The 20,154-nt window shown below is 36.0% G+C and overlaps 1 protein-coding gene across 4 annotated transcripts in view; it reads right to left on the bottom strand.

Moving 5' to 3' along the window:
- Window positions 1–20,154, bottom strand: part of PPP2R3A (protein phosphatase 2 regulatory subunit B''alpha) — a 197,413-nt gene that overhangs the window by 17,185 nt on the left and 160,074 nt on the right. For 2 of the 4 annotated variants that reach the window (XM_059390965.1, XM_059390966.1), the window contains 3 exons: window positions 12,247–12,422; window positions 11,405–11,523; window positions 9,545–9,651 (listed from right to left, as the gene is read on the bottom strand). In XM_059390965.1, coding sequence (XP_059246948.1) covers window positions 9,545–9,651; window positions 11,405–11,523; window positions 12,247–12,422 — 402 coding nt within the window. Of the gene's footprint in view, window positions 1–9,544; window positions 9,652–11,404; window positions 11,524–12,246; window positions 12,423–17,177; window positions 17,518–20,154 lie in introns of those variants that run through there. The other 2 variants (XM_059390968.1, XM_059390969.1) reach the window with 2 other exon arrangements.

The following is a 20,154-nucleotide window of genomic DNA, read 5'->3' as shown; positions in this document are numbered from 1 at the left end:
AAAAAGTTTGGAAGTACTCCCTTGAAATTTTCTGAAAGTATTTGTGAAAGATGGTTATTGTTTTTTCCCCCTTAACTATTTCACAGAATTTATCAGTGAAACCATCTGGACCTAGACTTTTCTTTTGATGCAGACCTTTAATAACCAATTCATTATCCTTACTTATTATACCTTATTCTGATTTTCCATTTCTTCTTGAATCAGTTTTGGTACTTTGAGTCTTGCTAGGATTTTGTCCCATTTCATCTAAGGTGTGCAATTTATTGGGATAAAATTGTTCATAATATTTCTTTTTTTTTTTAAAGATTTTATTTATTTATTTGAGAGAGACAGTGAGAGAGAGCATGAGCGAGGAGAAGGTCAGAGAGCAAAGCAGACTCCCCATGGAGCTGGGAGCCTGATGTGGGACTCGATCCCAGGACCCCGGGATCATGACCTGAGCCGAAGGCAGTCATCCAACCAACTGAGCCACCCAGGCGTCCCTGTTCATAATATTTCTTTATAATTACTTTAAGTTCTGTAGTGTCTATAGTGATGCCTCCTCCATTCCTGATTTTGTTAATACATGCCTTCTCTTTTTTTCTTGATCCAGATATTTATCTTTAAAAGAATCTTTACAAAGAGCCAACTTTATGTTTCATGAATTCTTTCATATTGTTTTCCTGTTTTCTATTTCATGGATTTCTACTCATTTTTAAAAATAATTTTTAAATTTTTTATAAACATATAATGTATTATTATCCCTAGGGGTACAGGTCTGGAATCACCAGGTTTACAGACTTCACAGCACTCACCATAACACATACCCTCCCCAATGTCTATAACCCCACCACCCTTTTCCTACCCTCCTCCCCCTGGCAACCCTCAGTTTGTTTTGTGAGATTAAGAGTCTCTTATGGTTTGTCTCCCTCCCAATCCCATCTTGTTTCATTTATTCTTTTCCTATCCCCCCCCCCCCCCCACATTGCATCTCCACTTCCTCATATCAGGGAGATCATATGATAGTTGTCTTTCTCTGACTGACTTATTTCGCTAAGCATAATACCCTCTAGTTCCATCCACATTGTCACAAATGGCAAGATTTCATTTCTTTCGATGGCTGCGTAGTATTCCATTGTATATATATACCACCTCTTTATCCGTTCATCTGTTGATAGACATCTAGGTTCTTTCCATAGTTTGGCTATTGTGGACATTGCTGCTATAAACACTGGGGTACATGTGCCCCTTTGGATCACTACGTTTGTATCTTTAGGGTAAATACCCAGAGGTGCAATTGCTGGGTTGTAGGGTAGCTCTATTCTACTCATTTTTATTACTTCCACATTTCTTCTTATTTTGGGTCTGGTTTGCTCTTTTTCTATCTTCTTAAGGTAGAAACTTATATTATTGATATTAGACCTTTCTGAGGCTTCCTCTAAACACTCCTTTAACTGCACCTCATTCATTTTTGTATGCTCTTTTATTTTCATTCATTTCAAAATGATTATAAGGTTCCTGTGGTTTCTTCTTTGACCCCTGTGTCTTTAAAAGTATTATTTAATTTCTAAATATGGGATTCCCAGATTACTGTTAGTGACTCATTACTTTAATTCTATTCTGGTCAGACAACACACTTTATTTACTGTAATCCATTTGAATTTATGGGATCTTATTTTGTTCACTAATCATATGGTCTTAGAGAAGTTTCATGTACACTTGAAAAAAAAAGGGTATTTTACTGTTTTTTGGAGGGTTTTCTATATATTGATTAGATAAAACATACTGTGTTGTTCAAGCCTTTTATATCTTTATTGTCTCTAATTCTCTCAGTTACTGAAAGAGGAGTGTTGAAATCTCCAACTGTCATTGTTGAATTGTCTGGCAATTTTTGTTTCACATTTTTTGGGGGCTCTGTTAAATGCTTAAATACACTTAAAAATTGTTATCATTGGATATATATATATATATATCCCATAACTATTTGCATTTTAACTATGGGTGATGTGGGAATTTTCGTGTTTATTTCCTGCGTGAAATTTCTGTCTTTTGACTGTTTTAGAAATGGTCATTATTCACATTCTTATTATTGATTTTAAAGAATCTGATTTATAAAAGAACACTGCTAGTCATATAATGCAGTCCAATTTGTTTGCCTTTTGGTTGTGATATAGAATTTGTCACTTTTTAAATGTACTCAAACCCATAAGTGATTTTCTTATAAATTTCTTCCATTTCTTTTAAGCTTTTAAAGTCTATTTATTTACATGCAGACATCAGTTTAATACGTACTTTTTTCACTCACCACAGAGACACATTTTACTGTTTTTTTCTTGACACATTTAAAATACTATCTTTATCATATATATAACCCTGTCTCTCACCACATCTTTATTTCCCAAACTCACTGCTATTCCTGTATATTTACTGTTCTATGTGAATTTTAGAATTAGCTTATCAAGTTCCTTGACATATTCTGGGGGATTATATAAAATTAATAAATTAGTCTTAACATGGCAAATAGTCTTTGTATCTTTTGGTGAGTTTTGTGTCTTCTTCATATATATTTTCCACTTTTTAAAAATATCAATGAATAGGATTTTTCCCTATTATAGTTTTAGCTGGTTATTTTTGGGGTGTGAGATTAGTAATCTTTATCATTAACAAGTTACTTAAGTTTCCTTAGTTTTAAGATTCTGTTTTTTCTAAACCCAAAAATGTATTAAATTTATCATATGCCTTCAATCAGTTTATACACATATATTTTTTCCATCTTTAATCTGTTAATGACGGACTTTACAAAGTTAAACCACTGAAGCAATCTTGGATAAAACCCACTTACTTATGTATTCTTCTATATATTGGTAGTTTTGACAAGTTACTTAACCCTCTGTGGTTCAGTTTTCCTATCTGTAAAGTGGGGATAACAACATCTACAAAAAAGGGTTTTTGTGAGCACCCAGTGCATTAAAATATTTAGAAGAGAGCTTGGCACAAAGTATGTTTGTGTGTGTGTGTGTGTGTGTGTTTATAAATTAATAGATTTATTTTTGTTTAAATAAAATGGTTTAATTTCTTCCTTCTATGTACTTGGGTCTATTTTGTCATCCTTTCTCACACATTTTGAGAGGATAGCCAATCAATTTATTTTAGTCTATAGGTTATAAATTTCTCCTTGTTCAGATCCCATAGGTTTTAATAAATATAATGCATAGTTCTAGAAAGATTATGATTTGTATTTTGACTTCTGCTTTAGTTTAACACTTATTTTGAAATATATTAAGAATGTTTTTTAGCTTAATTTTTAACTTTCCAGGTATGTGCATTTTAGCTTTTAGTTAATTTCAGTTTATATTTTAAGTTGTTGCAATTTCCTTCATGCCTTAATTCATAGGCACTTCTACGATGGTTCCATGTGTATTTGCTGGGTACCAGGTATACTTTTGAGTACCTCTATGAAAGCCTACTAATTTTTTTTTTTTGCCTGTTTGATTTGTTGGTTTTTACATGGCTGTGGATTACAATTTTTCCTTGCATTTTTTTCTATTTATTATTTTTAAAATTATTTTTATTAACATATAATGTATTACTTGCCATAATGTATTATTTGCCCCAGGAGTATAGGTCTGTGAATCATCAGGGTTACACATTTCACATCATTCACCATAGCACATACCCTCCCCAATATACATAATTTCTTTGTATTTCTATCAGATTTATATATTGCATAAAGTTCATAATCTATTTTCATGGCCAACTGTTGGAAAGAAAAATCTCTTTTAAAGCTTTGAATTCAGGACACCTGGGTGGCTCAGTCAGTTAAGCGTCTGCCTTCGGCTCTGGTCAGGTCCTGAGATTGAGTCCCCTATCAGGTTCCTTGCTCAGCAGGGAGCCTGCTTCTTCCTCCACCTGCCACTCCCCGCCCCCCACTCATGCTCTCTCTCTGACAAATAAATAAAATCCTTAAAAAAAAAAGCTTTGAATTCTGCTTGTCTCATTAATGTTCCATATCTGATTAAACCCTGTTACTATTCATGTTTACCTCTGTGTTAGGGGTGAATCTGAATGTAATATACAGTTCACTTTTTAATCCAATGTGAATTTTGTGTTTGGTACTATATTTGGACTTATTCTGGCCATTTATTTTGTACTGTCTTTATCTTTTTGTCTTTTCTTTCTTACTATAGTGGACATCTGTTGTTCTTTATTTGTATAGCATTCCCCTTTTTATGGCCATATTTTCTAATTTCTCTTGGGAAAACATGGTTTGGATGGACCTTAGTCTTGTCCAAGTCTAGTACTAGGCCTCATTCCTTCAGGAACTGGACCCAAACTAAGCCAGTTGGAGTCAAAGAGACACAAATCCTAGGCTTTTGACTGAACTTAGGGGAAGGGGATTTTCTCATTTGAACTTGAGGCTATCAGGTGATCATCTTGCTGCCACATATGAAAAACTTGTTAAGAGTGAAAAGATGAAACCATTATGTAAGAGATGAAATAAAGTCTGAGTCTCTAAAGTCAGTACTACCCCTGGACTTTACAGTTCTGTAAGCCAGTATTTCCTTCTTTTCTTTCTTTCTTTTTTTTTTTTTTTTGCTAATCCCAAATTGAGATTAGGTCACTTGCCACCAAAAGAATGCTGATTAACATTATGTCTTTTAGTCAATTGAGTTTTCTTTATTAATTTTTTCCACTTAATTGATTGTCTTTTTCTAAAAATTGATTAGAAGGTTTTCCATTTCATTTTTATTCTCTTAGTGACTGACCTTACATTTTTAACACACATACTTTAACTCGTCATTGTTAGAGAAATATAAATTATCGGTATCGGTATTCTTCACTCTAATAAAGATTCATAGTATATTACCCTGACTTAGTTTCACTCTTAACAGTATATCTGTGATCAATATTTATTTGGTTCTAAGAATACATTTTCTTAATTTTGTTGCTCATGATTACTTCTTGCATTCCACTTGTTTTCTCTACACTCCATTTACCTTCTTGTTGAAGAATATTCCTTAATACTTCTTTTAGAGATAGTCTGTGGATGGTAAACTTTTTGCACATTTGCATGTCTGAAAATGTATTGGGCGCTCACATATTAATAGGGATAGAATTCTAGATTCAAAGCTTTTTTTTTTTTTTTTTTTTGCAGTATTTGAATGATGTTGTTCCATTTCTTTTTCCATTCACTTTGTGGATAATCTGTTTTTTGTCTCTGGTAGATTTTCAGTTCTTCCTTTTTTTTTTTTTTTTTAAAGAAAGTCATCTTTTAAAGATTTTATTTATTTATTTGACAGACAGAGATCACAAGTAGGCAGAGAGGCAGGCAGAGAGAGAGAGGAGGAAGCAGGCTCCCTGCTGAGCAGAGAGCCCGATGTGGGGCTCAATCCCAGGACTCCAGGATCATGACCTGAGCCGAAGGCAGAGGCTTTAACCCACTGAGCCACCCAGGTGCCCCTAGTTCTTCCTTTTTTATGTTCTGAAATTTCACTCTAGTAGAGGCAAACTACAGTCTGTGGAACAAATCTCTCTGTCCACCTTTTTTGGGTACAGCCCAGTGAACTAAGGTTTTGCTTTTTTAAATTTGAAAAAAAAATCAAAAGAATACTTCATGACATGTGAAAATGACAGGAAGTTTATATCTCAGGGTGCATTAGTAAAATTTTACTGGAAAACAGCCACATTCATTTGCTTACATATTATCTATGGCTACTGTCATACCACAATGCCAGAGCTAAACAGTTGTGACAGAACTGTGAAACCTAAAATACTCTCTACCTGGTCAGAAAAGTTTGCTGATTCCTGTGTATATTTATTTTTTTAAATGGCTAGAATTCTGGGAATTACCTGGCTTTTATTTCTACTGGTTTCTGCAAGGATTTCTCACTCCAGTATCATAATCAACTTCCCAAATCAAAACATTTTTAACTGTACCTTTTATTATTCAGCCCAGTGACTGTGTTTTCATTTAAATTTTTTTTCTTTTAATTACTGGTCAGTCTCATTTCAGGAATAGAATATTCTCTTACCTCTCTAAAAGTGGTAAATATAATGAACTTGAGGTCTTGTTGTGACTGCTATAGTGGGTCTCCTTCCAAGGGTGGAAGTTCTTCCATTTATTGAGTATTTTATTGATATTTGCAACTGTTTTTATTTGTCCACTTTATTTGTTCCCTTTTCTGTGCAGTTGGAATCAGACTTCTGCCTCTGTTTGTATTGGTTGTTTAGGAGGGGGCAATGTGAGGTTACTACTATTTTCAATGAGAATGAAGGGATGGATGGGCCATGTTGCTGGTGTGGATATTTCAGTGGTCTTGCTATCTCTGCTCCAGGACCCCACTCTCTCATTTTTTGTCTTTCCTTTAGGGATAGGAGAGATATATAAAGGTTTGACCTACCTGGAAGCTGCTTTTTCTGGTCTCCCTCTGCTCTTGGTTTCAGTCAAATTCAGGTATAGATCACCCTTGAGTGCTGTTTCTTTTATTTGTAGCAATTATCTTCTCTATCCTCCTGCATAGAACCTAAGTTCTGTTTACTCTTCAATCTGATCCCATCTGTTTTCCTGCTTTCAGTCCACTGAAAATTTCTCTTTGTAAGTGGTACTCTGTATTTCTTATTTTTAAATGGTGTGAGAGACTAAAACTATAGTATGCTTTCACGCTACCTCCTTAAATGAGAAGCTGGTCTGAACTGTAGTTACTATTTAGAATTCCACTGTAGTTTTTGTTTGTAGCTTAATATTCATTTTATACATGGTCTTTGGACAAACCCACAAAGGTGTTTTATCTATTTTTCAGGGAATATTTTACTATGGCTGCAAATAATAGGCTCCAATTTCTTTTATTTTCTTTTTGAAGTTTTTGCTTCAAAAATATGCTATCAGATGCATAGCTTTTTTTTGAGTATTCATTCTTTTTTAATTCAACCTTTGTTGTCATTCCAAAATGAAATCTTTTTAATAAGTGAGTTTATTCCTTTTACATTCAGTGATCTAAAAATACTTGCCTTAGTTCTGTCATCTTTATGCTTTGCGGTCCGTGTTTTTCTTTCATGTGTATGTTTTCTGATTGAATTAGAACACTTAGAGTCTGGTTTTGGTTTTTCAAGTGTTTATTTTAATTGGTATTCCTAAACCCTCAATTTGACGTACAGCTTTAAAAGATATCTATGGAGGTCCTGTTAACAAAATTTCCACACAAGTTTTCTTTCTCCTCTTTACCTCCCTTTTTCAGTTAAGTTGTTACTTCTAGAATGTTTTACATATATTTCTTCCTCTTCTCTACATTCCAGTTTTATATATTTTTTCCAGAGTATTGTGTTCTGATCTCTACACTTTCTACATTTGAATGGATTGAATACTGTCATTTCTTTTCCATAGTGGTTGTTCCATTTCTGGGCTCTTTATCTGGGTTTGGTTTGTTCTTGGTTTTATGATTACATCCTTTTTAAAGAAGAGCTCAGGGGTGCTATAGTCCCTTTAGTTCTTACATGTTTTAAAGTACCATTTGTGCTTTCATGCTTGAATGTCATCTTGAGTTAGTACAAAATCTGGGGTTATATGGACACCTGGGTGGCTCAGTTAGTTAAGCTTCTGCCTTCGGCTCAGGTCATGATCTTGGAGTCCTGGGATCAAGCCCCAGGTTTACCTCCCTGCTTGGCATGTGGTTTGCTTCTCCCTCTGCTGCTCCCCCTGCTTATTCTCTCTCTCTCTCTCTCAAATAAATACAATCTTTAAAAAAATTTTGGGGGGTTATAGAATGTCTTTCTCTAAGAAGGTTGTAAATGTTGTTTCATGGTCTTCCAGTATTCATTTTTACAATGGAGGTATCTAAGGCAAGGGTGATTCCCCACCCCCCCACCCCCCCCCCCCGTCTGATGACTTGAAATTTTTTTTTCAAGAATTTATTTATTTATTTGACAGACAGAGATCACAAGTAGGCAGAGAAGCAGGCAGAGAGAGAGAGAGGAGGAAGCAGGCTCCCCACTGAGCAGAGAGCACGATGCGGGACTTGATCCCAGGACTCTGGGATCATGACCCGAGCCGAAGGCAGTGGCTTAACCCACTGAGCCACCCAGGTGCCCCATGACTTGAAATTTTTAAAAATGGAAAAAAACCCCCAAACTTTTATTTATCTTTGAATTCTGGGGAATAGATGGGGAAGGAATCATTATCAGAGTTTTCTGGATATGGTGTGCTTCTGACCTTTCAGATTTCAAGTCTTGTTTTATTTTTAAAAAAGCTTTTTATTATCTTAGAATTTGCTCTGTTGTCTAATACATATGAGTTAGATCCCTGTCGTTTTCTTTACATATACCTAATTTCATTTAGGTTTAACTGTTACACAAAAAATTGTATACATTTAATGAATACATCTTGCTCAGTTTGGAAATATGTATGTATCTGTGATAACCACAACTAAAGAACCAAACATACCCATCACCTCCAAAAATTTCCTTGTATTCTTGTGTGTATTTTGTAGGAAGACTTAACAAGAGCTTTATCCTTTTAACATTTTGAAATGTGTAATACCACATTTTTAACTGTAGGTACAAAGTTGTACAGCAGATCTCTAGAACTTACTCATCTTGTGTAACAGAAACTTTATACAAGTGTGGAAAAAGTTAGGTACCAAACAGTGAATGTAATATGCTAAATCTCTCTAATGTGGGGCTTGAACTTATGACCCTGAGACTGACACCTAAGCTGAGATCAAGAGTTGAATGCTTAACTGACTGAGCTGTCCAGGGACCCCATATTTGCTTTTTTATATATACAAATGTATATGCATATATGTGTGTGTGTATGTGTGTGTATGAAATAGAGTGAGACAGAGAGTATCCTTGGAAGGGTACATAAGAAAAGGACCAGAGTGATTGCTTCTGGGAAGGAAAACTGGGCAGCAAGAAACTTTACTATTTATCTTTTTGTTTCTTTGAATATTAAAACATATGAATGGATTACCTACTCAAAAATGTATTACATTAATAACAAGGATTTATTAAGAGCCTTAGAGGAACTGCTAAATAAAGGAATCCCGAGAACATGCTGGAAAAAGCCAACAAATTATAAAGTTGCTGAAATGTACTAAGCAGTGAAAATCTTGGATAATTTCTTACTATGGTCCTTTATAGAATTATACCCTATTATAAATTTCATGTAGAACTAACTTCTTGTTTAGGGTTGAATGCACAAAACCATATATGGTAAATACTTGTTTTAAACATGATCATCTTTATTATTTGAAAAAAACTTCAGTTGTTTTAGCCTCATCCTGTATTTACAGGGCTTGTAGTACAACTCCACAATGATCATAGCTTCACTGAAAGTACTACTCCTTGAAAGGAAATGGGACATGTGAAGAGTTTTCAGGAAATTAGTGAAGAGGGGAAGAGAAGACTGCTGGGAAAAATATTCTTTCAACTAAAGTTGGTTATAACCACTCATTTTTATCATATTCAAAAATAGGGATTAATAGTTTGATTTTTTTTAAGGTGGTTTTAATATTCCTGATATGGTTATCCCTGTTAAAAAGTTCTACAAGACCCAGGGAGACTCACTCACCCTTCCTGGAACTGTGCTTGGGCAGATTCCTCTGCAACAAGAGTCTCATATTCCTCAGCTGCAAACTTGTCCCAGTCAGAAGGCTCAGGCCCCTCATTCTCAACATCCTGATTGCACAGAGGACAGGAAACAAAAATAATCAAAGACAAAGAATTAGAGATAGATTTCCTTTACTTATATACATCATTTGTGATGATCTACCCGAAAATGTTTCATCTTAACGTATTAAAAGACGTGCTATTAAAGTAACACTCCTAACATGATTTCTGTGCCTCCAATCACAAAATTATAGTGAATTCTTGGCAGCTAATTCTTTAGGTCTAGATTCTTTTGCCTTATAATCAGAGACCTTTCCTGAGGCCTTTCTCCCTGGCACTTTGCACAGCAGCTATATGGAGTGACTTGTGGTTTTTGCATATGTCTACCTGAAATACACCATCCCTTCCTCCGGCACATTTTTATTGCTTCTCTAAAAGCCAGCTCAGATACCATGTCATCTGTGCTATCTTCCTGGAAACAGCCGTTCTTCCCCAAATCATTTCTGTACTAAACTGTGTATGCTTGATTGCTACTTTTTGTTCTTTTTTATCTCTATTTGACCATATGTCTCTTCAACACACTGTCTAAAATTTATTGAGCACTTTCTGACTAAAAATGTTTTTTGCAGATCAGAACAAATCTTGATATACTGTCACCTCTTATAAAGTAAAATTTATAACACAAATAAAAGAAATGAAGGGGGAAAAGGCTTTACATTTTCTTTTTCTTCTATGATACGGGCATTATCTTGGATTATATATTCCAGGTAAAATGTTTTTCTATGATTAAAATTAGCACTGCCTTCAGATGTAAGGTTAATTATGCCTAGAAGAATGCAAATACCTAAATATTGACCATACTATGTGTTATGATATTTAATCCACTTTAAGAACACCTACCACATCCTTTTAACATCTTTGAAACTGGCACACATCTTAAATTTACAATGGCAATTTTGTTTGTTTTAAAGTATATAAGATAATGGGCACCTTTGAGTCAGTGAAACATAATTCTGTCTTTAAGCTAGTGATAATGTGCCTTGATATGCTCCAAGATAAGGTGCAGTTTTTGTTTTTAGAGGTGATCTTTGTATTCTTACTGCTACTTAGGTCTACATGTAGAAGGAAAAGAAAAGACGGTGCAAGTTTCCTGCAGTTGTACTCCTATAGGACCAATGGAAACAGTCCTTTTCTATCAACATTATTTTTACTTTTTAAACAAGGGAATAGAAGGGAAGTGTTGATATTCTGCCTCCTACTCCTTTCTGGACACAGACCACATGATGTTCAGGGTTTTTTGAAGGTCCCTAGACTTTTGTGTATGGGGTATAGAATGACTTCACAGTGATAGTCATGCACAACAATCATTAAACTTGAAAAAAATGTTATATTATCTGAGGGTTGTTTATCATGGAGAACGCCTAGTTTTCATTATGATGGAGAAAGTTGTTTACCATGTCATCCTGTAAATGAATGGTACAGTTAACCCCAATATGCTTTCTAATACAGATATGCCTACTGATACATGGTTTAAAAAATGGAAGGACAAATTTTTTTCAAAACTTTTGTAAGTAGTTTCTAAAATATATATAAGAACACAAACCATACAATTCACAATGATAGGCATATGAAGGTTACCTGAACCTGAAGATTAGCTGTGGGGAGAGATGTGCTTTAGGTCCATTTTTCTCTTTTCAGTATGCGACGAAATGTTTTAAATGTTACTTCTTTAAATACAAGACTCCTATAGGTAGAGATCATTTTTATCTGTAGCACACAAACCCTGATACTGCAGCCCTCATATAGAAGTTAAAACCAGTACCTTCTGGACCGCAAAGGGATCTCTCTGTTCATGGTCTAAGTACTTCTCCAGATTAAAGAAAGTGTCATAAAAGATGTGTGCCATTCTGCATCTCTTCAGATCTCGTAGTGTTATTTTCCCTATGTAAAAATAAATTACTAAATTTTAAGAACTGTTTTTTGGCAAGTGAAAAAATCTTTTACTGAAGTTTAAAAGTATATGTATATGCTAATTTTATTATACAAGAGCCCATTTTTTTGAGGTAAAACTGACATAAAATTCACCATTTTAACCTTTTTAGTGTGTAATTCCATGGCTTTTAGTACATTCACAATGTTGTGAAACCATCACTACTATTGAGCTCCATAATGTTTCTTCACTTCAAAAGGAAACTCTGTACCCATCAAGCCGACCTTCCACAACTCCCCTTATCCTGAGCTCTGGGCAATCAATAATCGGCTTTCTGTTTCTGTGGGCAACTTTTTAAAAAAAAAGATATACTTACTTATTTGAGAGTGCAGTGGGCCAGGGCACAGGGAGGAGAGAGAGAATCTCAGACTCCCCTCTGAACATGGAGCCCCAGGTAGGGCTTGATCTGACCTTGAGATCATGACCTGAGCTGAAATCAAGAGCTGAATGCTTAACTGACTGAGGTACCCAGGCACCCCTCTATGGAAAAACTTCTTAAGTAGGATTTGCTATCAATTGTTGGTTCCACACCAAAAAGAGAAATTTAAATATTTCTGTATTTGAGAAGCCAGTATGGAAGACTCTGGAAGTTAAATAATTTAGGACAATCCAGGATTAAATGCCCACTCTGTTACATAGGTGAAAAGTGCAAACGGCCTTTTACTCAATCTTACCATCAATGGCTGGCTTCACCAGGTCAAGCATCTGACACAGCAAATCATGGAATGGCAACGGCTCAATGCCCATGGCTTCCATCCGTTCACACTGCTCCTCATAGAAGTACTCTAGCTCGTACATGGAGAGTACACCATCTCCATCCACATCCATGCAGCGGAACCAATACTCAATGCTAGGACATAAAGACACTGGTTATTTTTTTATCTTTATATTTTCAGATAAGATGCCTATATTATTCCTTCCTTACATTTCAGTTTTAAGAACTGTGTATTAATTTCACACTATGAAAGATGAAATTCTAGCTCTTTTACTTCTCATTCCACTTTACCTACAGGCTCTTCTGGACCTCTTAAATTACCCAACATTCAGAGTTTATAACTTATTTTTCTTTTCTCTCCTATTTGCTTAGATTTCTGTGTACATGTTATTGTTCAATGCCCATATCTGCCAGTTCTCTACAACCATAATCAGTCTCATCAGGGTTCTACCAACTAGATATTCTTGATGAAGTCTTTCTTGCTTCCTTCCAACTTACTCTAACCTGGACTGTTTGCCCTCTAGGCTGGGTTCACAGTTTCATCCCAGGGATTCCTTTCACCTTTCTTCCACTTCTTGTATTTCATACTTTCCTCATTCTTGATTGACTTCCTTGTTTGGTGTAACACACCTTTCGGTAGCTTCCTGAAAAAAGGAGCATGGCAGGTAATGTTTTTTGTGATCTTGGATAGTTGAAAATACCTTTTATCTACCCCCTAACTTGGTTGATATTTTGGCTAGTTATAGGATTAAACCTCAGTGGTACTTTTCCTTCAGAATTTTAAAGGCAATGATACACTGTCTTCTATCTATCCACTGTTTTTGAAAAGTCTAAAGCCATGCTGATATCTGATCCTTTGACTCCAATAACCTTTTTTTTTTCTTAAGCCTATACACATTTCTCTGGGTTCTTTGTGTTCTGAAATATCATGATGAAGTATCCTGGTTTGGGTCTAATTTATCTATTTTACTGGGCTTTCTGAGAGCCCTGTCCCTTAGTTCTTGGAAATCTTAAATTATCTTATTTCTTCCCTGCTTCTTTTTACCCTTATCCATTCTTTCTCTGGAACTCTTGTTATTCACATCTATATGATCAAATATGGTAGCCACTATCCATATAACGCTAGTTCAATTTTTTTTTTTTTTAAAGACTGTATTTATTTGAGAGAGAACAAGAATGACAGAGAGCATGAGCAGGGGGAGGGAGAGGGAGAAGCAGACTTGGGGCTTGATCCCAGGATCCTGGGATTATGACCTGAGCTGAAGGCATATGCTTAACCAACTGAGCCACCCAAGCACCCTGACTAGTCCAATTTGAGGTATCTTTAAGAGCAAATACACAATAGATTTTGAAGACTTAATATGAAAAAAAGTAAAACATCAGTATTTTTATACTGATTACATGTTCAAATAACATTTCAGATATATTGGGTTAAATAGGATACATAATTACAGTTAATTTTGTTTCTCTACATTTTTACTGTGGCTAAAATTTTTTAAATAATTTTTTAATGTTTTAAGTAAAAACTGTATTTAAGGTATACAATGAGATAATTTAATATATAATGAAAATTACGACAGTAAAACTACTTAGCAGAGCATCTCCTCACTTAGTCACCATTTTTGGGAGGAAGAAGGGTGAGAGGATCTGAAAATCTACTCCCTTAGCAAATTTCCAGTATTCAGTACAGTATTATAAACTATAGTCACCATGTTGTATGTTTCATCCTGACTGCAACTTTGTACCCTTTGACCAGCTCTTCACCACTGCCTTCTCCCCTCAGCTCCTCCTAACCAAAATTCTACTCTATGCCTGTTTGTATTTGACTGTTTTTAGATTCTACATATAAGTAAGATAATGCAGTATTTGTCTCTCTGTGCCTGCCTTATTTCACTTAGCATGGTGTACTCCAGGTTCATCCACATTATTGCAAATGACAGGATTTCCTTCTTTTTAAAGGGTGAATAATATTCCATTATATGCATACACACACACACACACAAACACATATATATATGCCATAATATTCCAGTGTGTATGTGTCACACACAATATACTTTCTTTATCCATTTATCCCCCAGGGGATATTCAGGGTGATTCCGCATCTTAGCTACTGTGAATAATGCTGCAATGAACATGGGAGTGCAGGTACCTCTTCATGATCTTAATTTCAGAGCTCTGATTTGAGATAGTGATATACGAAGATCCTGAACTGACTTCCTCTCACAGATACACCAAATCAACAGCTATATATGGTGTAATTTCCTCTGAAAAGAACCATTAAAACTACCTGAGTGACTCCTACACACTGGACAAACAAGAAAAACCCCACATCTATGTGGGTAGGACAGGCTGAGATACAATTTCACTCTAATTTCCACCTCTGTCATAGTGCCTGCAATCAGGAGGGACCTTAAACCTGAACTTCTTCCAAGAAGTTAAGGATTTGAATCTCACACTGGGCCCCATAACTTTTTAGGACCTGTAGCTAAAAGATGATTCCCTAAAACATCTAGCTCTGGAAACCAACAGAGCTTGTGTCCACGAGACCGACAAGGCTATAGTGAAGTGAGAAATGGCTCTTAAATGCTTGTGTGCTTGGACTCACCCACACCAAGGACCAGTGCAGAAGTAGCCAGTCAGCATACACACTTTCTGTGAAAGAGACTCATTTCCTTATCTTAAATCCTTGGCCTATCGGCAGGCATCTAGTTTCACATCTGGGGGCCTGCCTGGGGTACTCTCTGGGAACAACGGCTAGTGGATACTATCTTCACTCTCCCCCCTCTGCTGCACTACAGAGAGCCAGTATCTCCTGGAGGGAGATTTTACACACATCTGATGCCCCTGTTTTTATATCTGGAGCCCTGCCTGGTATTTGCAGCTGCCACCCAGTGGATACTCACTGATAGCCTGGCTCTTGTGGCCAGGGGTGGGGCTTGTGTTCCTGGGCCCCATGGGACTGTAACAATAGGAGACACAGTTCTTGGCAGGTGGCTATATCCAGGGTACTGCATAGACAAGAAAGCCCCCAGGCTTTCTGTGAAAGAGAGCTATTTGCTTGTGTTGGAGTTTTAGCCCAAAAGGCAGGTTTCAGGTTTGGCATACATTTAGAAGCTTATGGTTACTTTCATGGAATGGAGGCCAGTAGATGCCATCTTTGTGCTCTCCCTTTGTCTTGCTCTAGCTTGCTGGAATCTTTTAGGAAGGAGTGTATGCACTTGCATGGTGCCCCAATTTTTGGGACTGCTTCCCAGGAGGCACTTTGAGTGGCTTAGCTCTGACAGTCAATGGGGCTTATGCTTGTGGTCCCACAGGACTGTATGTATATATGTGCATACTTTAAAAAGATGAAAACAAGTCTACATTTAGGTGCTGAGATCCCCCCCCTTTAGGACCCTGACAGCTCTTGGCACAACCTCAACTACTGGGAGCCGTTTAAAATAAAATAGGATGCATGGACAATTTAAAGGTTTAAGAGACAACAGCTAGGGCAGGGGTGGAATAATAAGATTCACTATTACATGACGCTGCTATTCAAGAGTTGGAGAGGTGACCATTTTATCTAATGCACAGAAACCAACAGAGCCAAGCAAAATGAATTAACAAAAAAATATGTTCTGAAGTAAAAAACAAGATAAAATCTCAGAAAAAAAATCCTTAATAAAACTAAATTAATAAAGTGGGTATAGAGGGATTATCCCTCCACATAATAAAGACCATATATGCAAGCCCACAGCTAACATCATCTTCATTGATGAAAAGCTGAAATTTTTCCTGTAAGATCTGAAGCAAGACAAAATACCCACTTTCATCATTTTTATTCAAGATAGTACTGGATGCCCTAGTCAGAGAAATTAGGCAAGAAAAAGAAATAAAAGTCATCCAAATTGGAAATGGAAGAAGCAAAACTGTTAACTCTGAGATGACATTATATACAGAAAACCCTAAAGACTCCATCAAAAACTGTTACAATTAATAAACTCTGTATAGTTGCAGGATACAAAAATCAATAGGAAGTAGCAGAAAGGTAAATTAACAAGCCCATTTTCAGCTATATCCCAAATAATATAATACCTGGAAATTAATTTAACCAAGGAAGAAAAAGACCTGTACACTGAAAACCACAGGATACTGATGAAAGAAACTGAAGACGACATGCATAAATGCAAAGACAGTTCATGTTCATGGATTGGAAGAATTAACATTGTTAATATTACTCAAAGCAATCTACAGATTTGGTACAGTCCCTATAAAAACTCTAACAGCATTTTTTACAGAAAGAGAAAAAACTGTCCTAAAATTTGTATGGAATGACAAAAGACCATGAATAGCCAAAACAATATTGAGCAACAGGAAAAAAGCTGGAGACATCATACCACTTGATTTCAAAATGTACTACAAAACTACAGCAATCTAAACAGTGTGGTATTGGTATAGTACCAGACAGAACATACAATAGAACATACAATAGACAGCCCAGAAATAAACCCATGCAAATATGGTTAATTGATGTAGAACAAAGGAGTCAAGGATATAAAATGGAAAAGGATAGTTGCTTCAATAAATGTGCTGGAAAAACTGACAGCCACGTGCCAAAGAAATAAACTGGACCAGTATCTTACACTATACACAAAAATCAAAATGTATTAAAAACTTAAATACGGGGCGCCTGGGTGACTCAGTGGGTTAAGCCACTGCCTTCGGCTCAGGTCATGATCTCAGGGTCCTGGGATCGAGTCCCACGTCAGGCTCTCTGCTCAGCGGGGAGCCTGCTTCCTCCTCTCTCTCTCTTTGCCTGCCTCTCTGCCTACTTGTGATCTCTCTCTGTCAAATAAATAAATAAATAAATAACAACAACAAAAAACAAAAACCTTAAATATGGGGCACCTGGGTGGCTCACTTGGTAAGTGTCTGCCTTTGGTTCATGTTATGATCCCAAGGTCCCGAGATCAAGTCCTGTGTCAGGTTCCCTGCTCAGCAGGGAGTCCACTTCTCCCTCTCCTTCTGCTCCTCCCATGCTTGTGCTCTCTCTCTCTTTCAAATAAATGAATAAAAAAAAATTTTTTTTAAAGATTTTATTTATTTGACATACAGAGATCACAAGTAGGCAGGGGTGGGGGAAGGAGGCTCCCTGCAGGGAGCCTGATGTGGAACTTGATCCCAGGACCTTGAGATCATGACCCAAGCCAAAGGCAGAGGCTTAACCCACTGAGCCATCCAGGTGCCCCTGAATTAAAAAAAAAAAAAAAAAAAAACTTAAAAAACCTGAATGCAATCAAACTATAAAACTTCTAGAAGAAAATATTGGCAGTAGGCTCCTTGATATCATCTTGGGAATGATTTTATGGATCTGACACCAAAAACAAAGGTAACAAAAGCAAAAATAAAGTGAGACTACATTAAACTAAAAAAACTTTTGCACAGCAAAGGAAATCATCAACAAAATAAAAAGGCAAACTCCTGTATATTCAAAACATATAAAGAAGTCATATAACTCAACAGCCAAACAAACAAACAAATAAACAAAAACCCAACTGACCAAACAATGGGTAGAGGATCTAAATAAACATTTTTCCAAAGACACACAGATGGCCAGTAGGTACATCAGAAGATGCTCAACATGACTCAGGATGCTCAGCATTTCATCAGGGAAATGCAGTTAAAAAAGATAATGAGGTATCACCTCACACCTGTTAGAATGATGGTCATCAAAAAGACTAGAAATAACAAGTGTTAGTGAGGATATGGAAAAAAGGGAATGTATGCGTACTGTGGCAAGAAAATAAATTAGTGCAGCTACAATGGAACACAACACTAAAGTTTCTCAGAAAATTATAAACAGAATTACTGTATAATCCAGCAATTCTACCTTTGGTTATTCATCTGAAGAAAATGAAAACAGTCAGTTGAAAAGATATATCCACTCTCATGTTCAATCCCATGTGGCATTATTTACAATAGCTAAAATATGGTAAAAACCCAAATGTCAATTGATGGATTAATAAAGGAAATGTGGTAGATATACCACATTGAAATATTACTCAGCCTAAAAAATGATTTGATTTAAAAAAATGGGTTAAGTACTTGAATACTTAAAAAAAAAAAAAGATTTACTTAGATAAGAGCATGAGCAAGCACAAAAGAGCGAGAGGGGCAAAGGGAGAGGAAGAGGAAGACAGAATCTCAAGCACACTCTGTGCCACTTGCAGAACCCGACACGGGGCTTAATCTCATGACCTCAAGATTGTGATTTGGTTTGACTGCGCCAAAACCAAGAGCTGGAGGCTTAACCAAATGTGCCACCCAGGTACTCCTTAATAGACATTTGTCTAAAGGAGACATACAGATGGCCAACAGACCCCTAAAAAGGTAGCAAACATCACTAATCATCAGGGAACTGCAAACTAAAATCACAATGGGGCATCACTTCATACTTGTCAGATGGCTAAAATAAAAAATACAAGAAATAATGAGTGTTGGTGAGGATGTGGAGAAAAAGGAACCCTCACGCACTGTTCATGGGAATGTAAACTGGTGCAGCCACTGTGGAAAACAGTATGGAGGTTCCTCCAAAAGTTAAAAATAGAAATACCATATGATCTAGTAATTCCATTACTGGGTATTTACCTAAGGAAACAAAAACATTATTTTGCACCCCATGTTTATTTCAGTGTTACTTACAATAGCCAAGATACAGAAGCAACCCAAGTGTCCACTGATAGATGACTGGAGGAAGATGTGGTATGTATATACAAAATGCAATATTACTCAGCTAAAAAAAAAGAATGAATTCTTGCTGTTTGCCAACAACATGGATAAACTAGAGAGTATAATGCTACATGAAATAAATTAGGTCAGAGAAAGACGAAAATTGTATGATTATCACTCATATGTGAAATTTAAGAAACAAAGCAAATAAATGCAGAAAAGACCCAAACAGAAAACCCAGACTCTTAAATACAGAGAACAAATTGGTGGTTGCCAGAGGGGAGGTGGGGAGGGGATGGATGAAACAGAGGGAATTAAGAGTACACTTATCCTGATGAACACTGAGAAATGTACAGAACTGTGAAATAATTATATACCTGAAACTAACATAATACTGTATATTAATTTTTAAAAAATAATAAGAAATGAAATCCTGCCATTTGTGACAACATAGATGGACTCTGAGGCATTATGCCAGATAAAATAAGTCAAACACAAATACTCTATGATCTCTTATATTTGAAATCTAAGAAAAAAATAAATAAAAAACTGAGGTCACAGACACAGCAAAAAGACTGGTGGTTACCAGAGTGGAGAGTGGCCGGCGGGGGAGGGGTGCGTGCAAATAGGGTAAAGGTGTTGAAAAGGTACAAGCTTCCATTTATAAGATAAGTCAGTCCTGGGGATGTAAAGTACTGCATGGTGACTATTGTTAAAATACTTTACTGCATATCGAAGGTTGCTAAAATCTTAAAAGTTTTCACAAGAAAGAAATTTTTAACTTTGTATGGTGGTGAATGTTAAGTGGACTTATTCTGGCAATCACTTTGCACTATCTATGAATACCAAATGATTATGTTGTGTATCTGAAACTAATCTCATATTTCAATTATACCTCAATAGAAAAACAACTTTTTAAAAAAGAAGCAAGTGGGAGTTGTAGTGAAGTAATTTGAGGTCAGTTTTGCAGGCTGTACTTCTATGAGTTTCAAGTTAGAAAAAAATTTGTTTTACTTATTTACTATGATTAAAAGTGCCATTACATTTGTTCATAAATCTGTCATAATTTGATAAGATAGATTCCTTGAGCTTCAGAAAATTTCCCATTTATTACCAGCATATTTTCCACTTTGGCACAATAATAACACCATATTCA

Source organism: Mustela nigripes, chromosome 2 (assembly GCF_022355385.1).
Source record: "Mustela nigripes isolate SB6536 chromosome 2, MUSNIG.SB6536, whole genome shotgun sequence".
NCBI lineage: Eukaryota > Metazoa > Chordata > Mammalia > Carnivora > Mustelidae > Mustela > Mustela nigripes.
This window is presented reverse-complemented; position numbering and strand designations above follow the sequence as displayed.